This window comes from Ambystoma mexicanum, chromosome 10, assembly GCF_040938575.1.
Source record: "Ambystoma mexicanum isolate Mex_15411 chromosome 10, UKY_AmexF1_1, whole genome shotgun sequence".
In the NCBI taxonomy this organism is placed as follows: domain Eukaryota; kingdom Metazoa; phylum Chordata; class Amphibia; order Caudata; family Ambystomatidae; genus Ambystoma; species Ambystoma mexicanum.
This window is the reverse complement of record NC_090932.1, coordinates 803,166,290-803,179,575: the sequence shown is the minus strand read 5'-3', so window position 1 is coordinate 803,179,575 and position 13,286 is coordinate 803,166,290. Positions and strand designations below refer to the sequence as shown.

At 42.5% G+C, this 13,286-nt stretch overlaps 1 protein-coding gene across 2 annotated transcripts in view; it reads left to right on the top strand.

Annotated features, from left to right (window-relative positions):
* Positions 1 to 13,286, top strand: part of IFT80 (intraflagellar transport 80) — a 1,621,792-nt gene that overhangs the window by 116,994 nt on the left and 1,491,512 nt on the right. For both annotated transcript variants that reach the window (XM_069618463.1, XM_069618464.1), the window contains exons 2-3: positions 5,981 to 6,096; positions 6,962 to 7,177. In XM_069618463.1, coding sequence (XP_069474564.1) covers positions 6,057 to 6,096; positions 6,962 to 7,177 — 256 coding nt within the window. In that variant the 5' untranslated portion in view covers positions 5,981 to 6,056. The remainder of the gene's footprint in view (positions 1 to 5,980; positions 6,097 to 6,961; positions 7,178 to 13,286) is intronic.

Genomic DNA, 13,286 nt, shown 5'->3' with positions numbered 1-13,286 from the left:
TTCTACCGCAGGCTGCACCCTCAGCTGCAGTACTGCACCCATGTGTGACCATTTTGTCAAAATGGCCCCTGGCTGCTTTTTTTGCCATTTTCTGTTTGTGAGGTCTTTCTTGGGTTTTACTCTGTGCGTTGAGCCAGGTTTGAGCCCTTTGTTCATCTTGTCTGTGGTGGGCTTCAGCCCTGAAACCCACCTCTGGCTCCAGTGTGTCTGGAAGTACAGGATGTGAGGGAGGGTCCCGAAACTCCCCTGTCCTTTGTCTCTAGGAATGCCTGAATGCAACCAGTCCTGAGTGGCTGGCTGGCTGTCCTTTAAGGACAGCCACCCTGCTGTGTGATTGACAGCCTAGGCTGTGCATGAATGTGAGAAACCTGCTTAAAAGGCAAGGGTTTTGAGACTAGAGGAAGAGTCGACCACTGGGAGAAAGACCCGACGAAGAAACAGAGAATGAAGCTTGCTGCATCCTCCTGGACCTTTGAATTGCCTGTGAAGCCGTGCTGCTGTGCTGAAACTCCTTTTTCATTTCGACAGAGAATCTCCGAAAGGGACAACCTCTCCCCTTGGGTTAGTGGGACCAACTAACCCAGAGACAAACTCCACTGGACCATCTTCCCCGACTGGCTGCACTTCATTACTGCAAGTACTTAGTGCTAAGGGGCGAGAAATTCGTAGTTGATTGCAATGTCTGAAATCCGGCTAGAAGCTCCAGGAGTCTCATAAGGACCCTCCAGAAGCATGACGACCAGAGCTCGAGTCCCCTCACCAGAGTGCAGGACCCAAGGAGTGAAGGAAGCCCAACCGGTATCAAAGATCCGTAACGGTGCTGTTTGCTAAGGGCTGAAACAGTGAGGTGCAGCTGAACCAAAAAGAACACATAGCTGCCGACGACCTCCCAAGTACCGCCGCAGGAGACCTCCAGATGTCCTCCCTCTTGTCCGCATGACTGAGGCTTTGGAACACAGGGTCTGCACCACTGTAGCAGGACTGAATCCAGCTGGACCACTTCTTCAAACCCTAGGTACTGTTTAGACTTTGGGTACTAACCTCATTGTCTTTTAGCTGTGCTTTTCTCAGTTGGGAATTGCAGTGTCTTACTTTAACAGTTGATTCCATCTCTTTTCCCACAGCTTGTGACCTACAAGTGATTTTCTAACAAACTTTGTGCAAGACTTTGATTCTAAGAAGTGCCTCAGCGCCATAGACTGTTGAATTTGGCTGTCCTGGCTCCCTGCAGACTCTTCAAGCCCATTGACTTTGATATTGTTTGTCCCTCATAGGTGGTAACTTGTTTTAGACCGTTACTGCTGGAAAAGGCTTGTCTAGATTTCATTGTAAGATTGAAGTGTCCTCAAGTATCCTGAGAACCTGTTTACCTTTTTCTTTCCATAAACCGTTCCTTTCTGCAACCTCAGAATCTACAAAGTATAACTAGCGGGATAAATACATGCCATTACTGTCATTGTGATTGAAGTCACCTCAGGGTTAGGAATTATGTAAGAAGCATATCCAAAGATTATCCACTAACGTGTTCTGATTCTGAAAAGTAATTTTAAAGTAGATTTACATTGTTACATGAATTGCCTTTTTAAAGAAAGCTTATTTAAAAAAATATGTTAATGAACTATTTATGGCAAAAAACTTGAGTGTAAATGTTACTTGTTTACTTGTATTTACAAATTTTATTGGTACAGCTCACATGTACCACTCTTGAGATAGGCCTGGCTGCTCAGTCACACTACCATCTTTTGTAGTACAGACCTATACCAAAAGGTGGGTTACCTAATACCAAGTAAATAAGTGTTGTGTAGTGTCACACAGTTTGACTACATTAATTCTTACCTAACAGTCCCAAACAGTGCTCTGGATAAGATTTGGAGGTAGAAGTATTTTACTCCCTTTTTATTTCTTTAAAGTTGTGAGTGAAATGATTTCTTAGGGAGTAAAAATGTAAGTCCAATTTCCAATGGGAATATTTTATAAGCGGTTAAAAATACTTTTGAACTAGAAAACAGAAATGTTTTTGTAATAATTATTTCTTAAATAAAGAGGAAGAGTCTCTCAAACATTTGGTCTCCGTTTTGGGCAAAACAAGATCTCCAAGATCTTTGTACTTCAGTAAACCTCTAAAGGTCCTGTTTGGTCTCGATGCTGAAGGTTGGTGGGATGCTCGATATGCAGAAGAAAGATCCAAGTGGTCTTACGCATTAGTTAAATACTTGGAAGCTGTTTTGGACAAAGTAGTGCAAGACTGAATGTAAAACTGCTGTTTTCCTTTTTATGACATGATGTATTATGGTAAAAGCTTATAAAAAAAACTGCAAACAATCAAATTAAAATAAAAAATAAAACATTATTACTTTGCACCTATTTATTCATGAACATTTAAAGATACATGTTTACTTCTACCGATCAAGCAGTAATAGTAGTTTGTCACTGGTCCTACGTGGACTTCTGGTCCAGACATATCATTGGAGTTGTGTATGTGAAAGCAGGGGGACAGTGTTCTACATGTCTGTTTCCAATTTTTTTGTGGGGAGTATTTGTACTCCCTATTTTTATTTTTTGGCAGTGTTTGCCTATTCTTAATGAGTAAAAGTGGCCAATACACCCATTATCTGTACGACTGGTCCCAAACACAAAGGGTTAATATCAAATGGGTATATTCTTTCAGCATCAGTTGGCATGGGGAGCTACAAGTATTTCCTGGTAGCTGTTGGTGTCAAGCTAACCAGGCTCTTCAAGGCTACAAGCAGGAGCTAAATAGCTCCCAGCTCCCCTCAGTTTCGAACCCTGGATTCACAAACTCCAGAAGATGAATATTGCTTACCCAGTAAACCTCTTTCTGTAGTCTTATCTGCTTAGAGTCACATTTGCCTACCCTACAGCCCTGCAAGCGAGACGTGGAACAGTGGTATATAGATAGATACATTACTCAGTTACAGTACAAGTTAGTTACTCAGGGCAGGAATAACAATCAGAGGATTTGATGTGTGAAGGGTTGTGGGGCCTTGTACCCGTAAGGATAGGGATTTTGTTACCAGAACACCCCTGTCAATGGCCAGCTTTTTTTAATTTTAAAAATATGTAATACTCTGAGCCGACCACTAGATGGCAGACTATGCAAGCATGTGACTCTAAGCAGATACAAACTACAGAAAGACCATTACTGGGAAAGTAAGATTTGTCCTCCACAATACAGATGGCAGGGATTAAGTGATATATGGCCTGAGCCAGAAGAAGGTGCAGGTTTAACCACTGACATCACATTTTAGGACCTGCACATATGTAGAAAGTATCTGATTGGCAGACCACACTACTATTGTTGAAAATCTGTACAATACCATTGTAATCTAAGAAGTTAAATTGTGGTGAACAAGGCACTGCAACGCACATTTGTTAACTGAAATCTTAGAATGGGCAACCTGGCGTTTCAGTGACCTGATCTTGGTAGGCATGACCAACATCATCATCATTGTATACAGTCTTGTTACTGCAGACATTTCAATGCAGGATTTTTATTGAATCTTTGCCGCAAGATGCAGGGGCGATGTCTGAGTGAGGCAGTATAGAATGGGTAGATGGGGACCGGGGGGAGCTGTACAATATTATGAATTGTGGATATAGAATATATCCGTTAGTATTTTACATGGTATATAGAAAGGAATTTGTTGGGATACACAACAGAGTAATTTTTGGATTTCATTGTTAGTGTGGATGCATTGCATATTACGATGTTAAATTAAATGTGTGGTGGTTTTATAAACTTGAATGTTCTTTGGTGACAATACCTTTTTAGATTTATGTAGGCTTAATTGTATCCAATCCGTACTTTAAAATGATATACAATAATTGTTGCAATGTAAAGAGAAACATTCGTACAACATGGCTGTAAGAAATACAATACATGAGTTTGTGCAATGTAGACATGACTCACATGCAGTTAACTACCACTCTGTTCTCTATGCTGGCTTCCAAACAAGAGCCATTTAGAAAACCTTTGCCTTGAGCGTAAAGCATTTTTGGACGCTTCCCTGCGCAGAGGTTCTCCTTGAAACAGATCCTACTGTTACTACTGTACCCAAACTGGCCTTGCATGCCCACTAAGTTCAGCCAACAGCCCATTTCTGTTAAGACTTGATGGTCGTGTAGATGATGAAACCTCCGTCCCCAAGTACCACACGGACAAGTATAGAATATAACTGCCCGTGCAATCTTTGAGGCCACAGGTGTTGAGTGTCGTCAGCCTGGAACCAGGAACGCCGGAAGTGAACCCCCTGACCACTGTAAGGCAAGCAACCAGGTTAGAGAAAGAAAGACAAGACAGTGAATGGGTACAAGGACAAGTCACAATCTTTCTTACCCCAATTACAGTGGTCAGATACCCTGGGTGAAGAACTGGGCAGGGTTCTATGATGATCGACGGCGGTAGGCAGCAGATGATAATATGGCACTCTTTATGGAAAGAAACACCTGATTTTGCCAAGAAACATGAACAAAGTACTGCGATGGGAAATCCGTAATCAGTCCAAGATGAAGTCTGTGGGTAGAAAACCGGCCGGTCACGACAATAACAATGGATGATCCAAAAGCAAATCCGAGGAAAAAAACAAGTTTGTGTCTTGATCCGGAAAAGATCGCCAAAACAAAGGTACCGAGGAGAAGCAGAGCAGGTCCCTGAAAGCAGTCCCTGATCAAGGATTCCAAAGGACAAGAAGCAGGAAAACGCTCTACAAACTTGCCGTAAGCAGATGTGAAGCAAAGTCTGAGCGTTTGCTCGAACCTTTTGAAAAGCAGAAGAGTCACGTGAGCGCGTCACGTGTTACGCTTCCTTCCTGATCACGTGATGCGTGCTCCTCATCTCGTGTAACCAATCGAGCCTGTTACTTCCTGATCACGTGCCGCTTAACGCGACGGGGCCCAACACCAATCCGGAGACCATGAAGTGGCGTGGACAGTCTCCATGGTAACCGCCACTGGAGGTCAGGGGCTCGTGTCGGAAAGGAGTTTCTCTTGAGTCGTTTGCTATGCCAACATGAGCTGTAGTCCAACCGCCGTCGGGAATAACATGAGGGCATGATGGTAGTGAGATGTGTGACTGGGGATGTGACAATTTCTGACCCCTTAAGCTACTGTAATTTTAATTATAATACAGCCAATATGCGTTTTATAAAAGAAAGGGAAAAAAACACTTCCCAGAAGAGTGAACATTGGATGGCAGAGAGGTGGTTGATTAACCTTTTTGCCAAGAACTGAAAGCAACACCTTCACTTCTACACTGGAAACAAATGTCGAATCACGCAAACCATTTTCAAAAAAGTCTAATTTCAGGCTGCCAAAACTGACCTAGCTCTGTTCAGTACTTTAGAATTCCTTGAGTCACTAATCATTCCTTGTGCTTTCATTCACAAGTTATAAGCCTCCCACACCCAATCTTGCAGTTTTGTTAGTTTATATTGTGTGACCTATTTAAAGTGCTATTCTTTTACCTTGCCACATAGCAAGTTACTAGCACTCTGCAACTACTTTATTAGATGACATATTAGCACTAAAGAGACCAAACATTGACTATTGTACTTGTTCTCTTCTCAAACCAAATGTGTAAACACGGTAGCAATCATTATTTTTCACTGTAATAGTTTCCGTAACACCCAAGACGCTCCAGAGACTTTTTTCTTACAAGGTTCTTCAGTTTGATCCAACGAGAAATGTATTAGAGAGCTACCCCCCACTGTTGTCTCTTTGAGTGGGATAATTCTTCACAATTAAATATGGTACTCCCAAATCCTCTTAACGCAAAGTATTTAATACGCATTGTACACCGTTTTTTATGCCTATACATCTGAAATAAGCAAGCAACAATAAACGTTTTGTCACCATTTGTGTGTGCTGCAAATCGTAAAAAAAAGTATGTTTTCAAATATGTTTTTACTGCACACGGTATGCTCTGCATTACATTTTAACTTGCCCTTATTGTAATTTTCAGATGTTTGAGCCGTGAAGAAGGAAAATAATCTTTGGTTCTCTTGATTTGGACTGCTGGACGTCTGAGAATTTGGAAAATGAGATTAAAAACAACACTTTTGAAGGAACCTAAACATATCCTTTGATCATCTTAACACCATTTTCTTTTTGTAGCTCATCCTCTATTCCCCTTCACATTGCTTTAGTTCAGGGAAGGGCATGCTATTTATTCTTTTAGCTGCTTAGTTACATAATTTCATTTCTTAGATTGAATTGATTCAAATTGTAATTCATTGATGTAGACTAAACCTGTGTAGATGCAAACCAAAGGTGACCTTTTGATGTCTTAACAGTTGTGGGGGAATAGAAACATTCTCTGTAGGCCTTGAAACAATAGTCACTGTTTGTTCTCCTGAAAGAAAAGAACGCAAAGTATTGAAGGTCATTCATTTTTTAATTTTAGGGTTTTGATAATGTGTTGCATTATCTGCAATGAGCAGCAGATAACTTTGAAAGAGAACATTTCATTTTGTAATAGGACAATTTCAAAGATGAGATGCTGTACGTAGAAGAGTATTATGTATGGAATCCAGTTGAGACCAGACCAAAGAAACCAGGAAGTGATAATATTGGAGACAAAGGAAAGGGTGGTAATGGTGGAAGCATGCATACTGTGTCGATTGTATTTATATGTCATTATATTGTACATAGTTATATTTTTGAGGAATTGGGCCATAATCTGAAATGCCCAGAATAGTGACGTGTGTTCAGGTACCGAAGCCAAGATTAGAACTCTGGTTTTAAGATTTCAAAGCAATCAATTCAGCCACTAAATTACATGTCCATCCAGATTATACATTTAGTTAACTGAAAAGATTTATTTTTTTATTAACAGAAAATATGTCCAATTTCTGTGTTGTCTTCCATATTGTAGAGTTAATGCCATCAGTTCTACTTGATGTCTTTTTGCAAAATTATATTTTTCCTAACTCCTTTGTACATAAAGAATTGGTAAGCTGTGTAGGCTGGACCACTGCTGATGAGCTATATTCATGTAGCGATGATCATCAGATAATGAAATGGAATTTGTTAACCAGTGAAACTACCCAAGTAGTTAAACTTCCAGATGATATATATCCAATCGATTTTCATTGGTTTCCCAAAACCAATGCAAAGAAGCAAAGCCAAGGCGAGATTTTTGTACTCACAAGTTCTGATGGTATGTTATTTTACTTGTTTTATATGTTTGAAAGTTTGTATTGAATTATAGTCAGTGGCCCCAAGTATGCTTTGTAGCTATCATAATGCTTATAAGAGCAATTTACATAAAACAATGTCTGCTGGATAATTTAATTCAGCATGATCAAATGTGTTGCAAAACTAAGTGTCTGTCATTCATGAGACATTTACCAAGTGTAAACCTAACATGGAGGGACCCAAACTGACTTCTCTCCTGATCAGCTAAATGTGATGGCAGAGTCAAATCACTGTGTTCTCTCCCCCAAGCTATTTCATTTTTGTTGGGTGTGATGAATCCTATGGAGTCCTTGTGATGCTGGAAATGCATTAGAGGGGCAGGGTCTCCCTGTCCTTGTTATGTAGTACTTTTTCGTGTATGTTCTGTTATTTTCTGCCCAGGAGTCCATGTGGGACTCCGGCAGTGCAGCTCTTCCTCTTTCTGGTTTGGTGTACAGACCCTTGGGATACCCTTAGGGCACCCATGGGTGGGGGTACAACCCTGTAGACCTAGTGTATGTTTTTGGGCACCTGTGTGTGACCCACACAGCAGGGTATGGGCTGGTGGCGGCTCCATGCTGAATTTGACAGGTGCTCTGAGTATCCTCCATTTTGGGATACCCAGGCCCTGCCATTGGAATCAGTTGATTCCTGGTAGGAGACAAGATGGCTCCTGTGGCCTCTTGCTTTCTATTGCCTATTACCTTGTTTTCCCAAAGTTCAAACAGTATATCTGGGAACCTCTCGCTGATGGAAATCGTTCAGAAGTTGATACTTGATGCTTAACCGTGAAGCCCACTGGAGGAAGAAGAATTGCTGCTGCTGTCCTCCGCCAATCTGAAAGCTGCTTTGCCTTCAGGGAACTGATCCAAGAGAGGACCTGGCTAGGAGACCTCTCCCTGAGCTACGAGGGACCATCATGCACCAGCTAACCTTCGCTGAAGTGCCCTGGAAGTCAGTCCTCGAAAAGCTGCCGACCGGAGACGGGGATCGCAGCGGAATCACAAAGCAAAGCTTCCGGACATTGAAGTCCATCACTGTCGACGACGATCATCGTCGACCGGAGCCTCAACGCTCCATTGCCGAAGAACACTTTGAACGAAGGACTGCTTCGCTCATCACTGACGACCGCTTTGTCCCGCCGCAGAAAGTCAAGGCCGCCGACGTGCCGAGGAGAATCCGCCGGTGAGTTTCCCGCCACCCGAATACCACAAAGACTCTGACGACTCGATACCCTTGCTGGGCCAAAGTTCTTCAGTAACTCTTTTGCGGCAACAAACTATTGTTGTCGAGGTGCACCTCACGCCTCCTCCGTGACTCCTGCCTTAAAGGGGTCACTCAAGAAGGATGCGTCAACGACCCAACGTCTAACTCTGCTAAACCAGGTACCTTGGGGCGGTAGAACGTTTATAGAAGGAGATAAGACTCTATTAGACAATATATGGACTGGGCTTGTGTTATATATTTATTTACAGGTTTCCCAGGTGGGGGGGGGATCCTCGCACAGAAATGTGCTTGACAGTAGGGGCCCAGTATTCTGCCAGTTGTCTAAACCCTTGCTTTTCTCCTATGTCTATGTTTGATAACGTTTGCTATATTGATTTGTATGCTATTTAAACTGTCAACAGTTGACGCATTTTAATGGAATCAGAGTAATAGTGGTACCACATAGAAACTGTATATATTTACCATTTTAGAATTGCCAGAGCACAAAGTGTGTTATTGTGATTGTGTACATAACGTGAACCTTATTTATATAAAGACTGTGTTTTCACTAACATAGTGTGTGGGCATTCCTTTGTGGTTGCTTGGGGACTACACTGTACTTCAAAACCAGCCCGCATCACCTCCTGAGAGCTAAGCCTTGATTGCTCACCACATTTTACCACTTAAAGAATCTTGGCTGGGGTGCTCTGTGTTTCGGCTCTGCCATATAGATAGCAGGAGTACAGATACCCCCTCCAGTCTTTGCAGTCCTCACTAAACCCCAGCCTAAAATCTCCTCGCATGTGGCATAGGGAACGCAGCCGCTACCTGATCTTGACTATAGGGGTGGTATTATGAGGGTGGATCACATGGCAGGAGAATGATGTCTGGGGAAAATGGTGACTCCATCAGGAGAGATGCAGTATCCTTCCCTTTCCTGTAAAGAAGACCATCTAATTCCCAAGTTCCTGATGGCATGTGGTCATTATTCAGAACCCTACAGTTATAAAAATTTGAAACCCCTTCTTGTCACGCATTCCAGAAAGAATACTATTCCCTCTTCATGTGTACAAAACCCCTAGAACACATTAAACATCTACTGTTTATGATGGCTGCTATTTTAACAAAGGTGGCAAGCAATATAACTTCAAATGGTTTAAAAATCCTTTGAACTCCAGATCCGAGAAAACATCAAATACTGAGATGATGATGATGATGATGATGATGAAGAGGAGTAAGGAGTCAATATGGAATGAAAGTAACATCAAGTTCATTTTGCAGTCTAGTTGTCGAGCTAACAATCAGCTGCGTGGGACATTTAACCCCGAAGATCACCTGCAAACAGAGCGAGAAAAGGAGAGCTGCAGAGAAAATGAAACAGGAAGCAGCCCCAACAGCAGGTGCCTGTAGAAAAGGGAAAGAATGTTCGGCTCTAGGTAGAAGAGGCTGGATTCTGTTGCATACCTTTCGAAAGGTGCACCAACTGAATGTGGAATTACAGACGAGTGTCCTGAGGTTGGAAAAGGAGATGGCCGCTGAAAAACAGATTTGCGTTAATGCAGCAGCTCCAAATGAAGTTGTATCATGATAAGGCAGACAAATATCAAGCGGTAGCCGAGCGAGCTGCTGTGAGCGTTGCTTGTTGCCAACATCGAAAGAGAAGAGGGAGAGTGAATTCTCATAAAGTGGCAACTGTGATTGCTTCCACAGGGGTTGATTGGGACTCCGATCAGTGGAATGGAGATGTATTTGACAGCACTAGTACAGAGAGTGGGTCAGAGCCTGAGGTCTCGCCCAGGCCCAAATATGGTCAGAAGGAGATAACAGCTAAACCCGTGATGCGCAGACGAGCGAGTCCTAATCCGAATAATCCTAGAGGGGGGCGGGGTGATGGACTTGACAAGGCTCAAGGATTATTCTCAGCAAAAGGGAGGAAATCATCAGCCGATTGAAACAATCGACTGGTGAATTTTTGTTAATCTGGATGGTCAGTTTATTTGATGAAGGAGCGGCGGGTCTCCATGTAGATGCCATGGACGCAACCAGGTTTCTACCATTGAGGCAGGAAACACGTTCAAGAAATGTTACATGTAGGTCCTCTTCGTGAGGACGATGGGGGGGAGAGGTTCAAATGTCTATTATAACTAGCGGCCCAAGGGTGTAAGCGTAAGTATCCTAACGCATCAGATTGCCCGCCTGAGGATAAGAAGTGGTACACATTGAGAGGGGCCATACAAAGAGTGAGGGAACATGCCATGAAAGAGGCGGTTCATCTAGACACTCCCCAACATAAGGGAATCGTAGCATTGTCTGTTTCAGCGAGAAATACCATCATTCGAACTGCCCCGTCAGCGTATAAGAATGTCATGATGACCCTCTTGGTGGGAATGACTGGTCGAATGACCAATGAGGAGGTGGATGCTATTAGCAGACCTAGGAGAATGGGGAAAAAGCAGAGGAACGACCATGCAAGCGAAACAGGGAGGGGCGAAGTGAAAGAATCACTCACAGGAAGAGGTTTGACAGTCGCTAGAAAGGATATGTTTTTAGCACTACTAAAAGGAGTGCCGCGGGAAGACATTGATTGGATTGAGACGCAGGAAATGTATCAAATGTATAAAAAGCGAGGACTAGATGGGAAAGAGCTTTATAAACGAGTAAAGCGACAGGATTTATATGAGCACAGGAGGGATGAGGTTCCTTCTACACCCCCTCCACAAGAGGGGGACGATGGGTCCTTGTCCCCGTCCCCCCAATCACAGCGGATTTATGCAGATTTGAGGAAAATGGTGAGTGTGATGGTGGAAATGGAGTCTACAAATATAAGAGGAATCCCAGTTTGCACTTATTGAGCTAATAACGAAGTGCTGTCTCTATGTGGTTCCGAGGGATATGATCGACCACAGAGTTGTTGGTTGAGTCAACACACGGTGGACATTTTTTTCAGAAAGTATCAGAACTCAATACTCCTGTTACTGCTTAGTACTCTTAGTCTTGCACCTGTGTGACACTAGACAGGTTAGAATCCTGATCTGTTTCTGCTCTTGTCTATTGAATAGTTGAACATTCTTCAGGAGTTTTTACCCGGCTAATTCCTAATGCTGTAATAGTACCAAGCACTCGGTTCTAATGATTCTTGTAAATGTACTTGACCTGTCAATATAAAAAAAATGGAAATAGTATAAGCTATTATTGCTATAAATCTATTGTGGTTCTATCATTGAACATTGAACTTAAGTAAACAGGTAATTAATTACCTGTACTTGTTCTATTGTGGCGCACAACACTGTAGAAAGTTGTTGGAGGACTTCAATATGGTCCTGGTTCTTGACCACTGCAAAAAAGCATAAAAAGATGCTTTATCGTCGCCTATCTAGTGCTGCAAAAACTCCACCAGTCCTTAGTGGGGAATCACAAACCTCTGCATGGTAGGTTAAGAATTGCATACCTGTTGGTTGGGGGTATGAGGATTCTACCTCCTAGGCACTGGATCCCAGGGAGTGTTCAAGCAAATTGTGTGGTCTCGATCTCATTGCTATTCGTTGATCATATCCCCGGAACCAGATAGAGTCGGCACTTAGTTATTAGCTCAATAAGTGCAAACCGTATTCCTCTTATATTTGTAGTACTCACAGTGGCATTTGTCACAGGAATTATCATATCAAGTGGGGATTCTAGTGCCCTGAGACCCACCCGTGCTTCACAGGAAGCCGCAAACATGTCTGAAGAAAGATTACTAGCATTCAGTGACGACTATGCAGCAGCACTCATGAAGGCAATCTCCATCCTAAATAACAGTGAGTTAGGAAAAATTAACCAATAACCGAATGACTGGGACGAACTTACACAGTTAAGGAAACGGCTCATTCGTACTGAACTGCATGGAGCAATGATGTTGGAGTATCTGAAGAACAAATCTGTACCACAAGGACTGTTAGTACAAAATGAGCCCAGGCTCTTCCTGGACAACGAAAAATTCAGAGTATAGTGGAGCTACATCGCAAACAGATGCTGTCGAGACTGACTCATCCTCAACATCGACACGGCCAAGGAAACAGCAGAAAAAATTGAAATTGACCTTAAGAAAGGAAAAGAAGATATGACAAAAATTACTTTCATTGGACAATTACAAAAAAAGAACTGAAGAGAGAAAAATGAAAGAATTTTAAACTACCAACGCTCAGAAAAGAATCCAAAGATTAAGAAAAGACTGAGCCCGCTTCAGTAACAAACAAGCTTTTTCTTACATTGAAGAGGATTATAAAAATAATTATTTGCAACAGATTGGCCAAACCAAATCAAATAGACGTGTAAGATTCAGAGGCACCTCCTGTAGCACGAGCGACGACATCAGCGACCCGGATGATGCAGGCGAAGGCACATTGACCAATAAATGTATACGAGAGGTGGAGGGCAACCAAACAGAATACACGGAAACGGTGGTCATAGAACAGCAACATGTCCTTTTTTTATACTGAGGCCAAGGGAGAGGCAACTGTCAGGACGAAAGAAGGTAGACGAGAAACGGGAATCGCTTCTAGTCAATCTATCTAACTACACCCTCACGAAGACGGAAGAACAGGTCCTCAACAAAGGCCTTGGATTTGTCATCACAAAAGGACATGATCCTCTCGAATTTCGTATCGAGTTCAACAAACTCATGAGAAAAATCCATCTTAAGGTATTCTTTGAATGAGAACCAGAGCACGCCCACGAGAAATCCACCAACCACACCGGCTTGTGGAACCCATCTACTTTCTGCCCACCTGCTTGGAGCCACTCCCCAGAATCTCAGGTTTTCGAACACCAGGTTTTGGCGTACATAAAAAAACTTGAAGCAACCCAGAAAAAAACCTTTTAAAAACCTTACCAAATCCGAGAAAGAA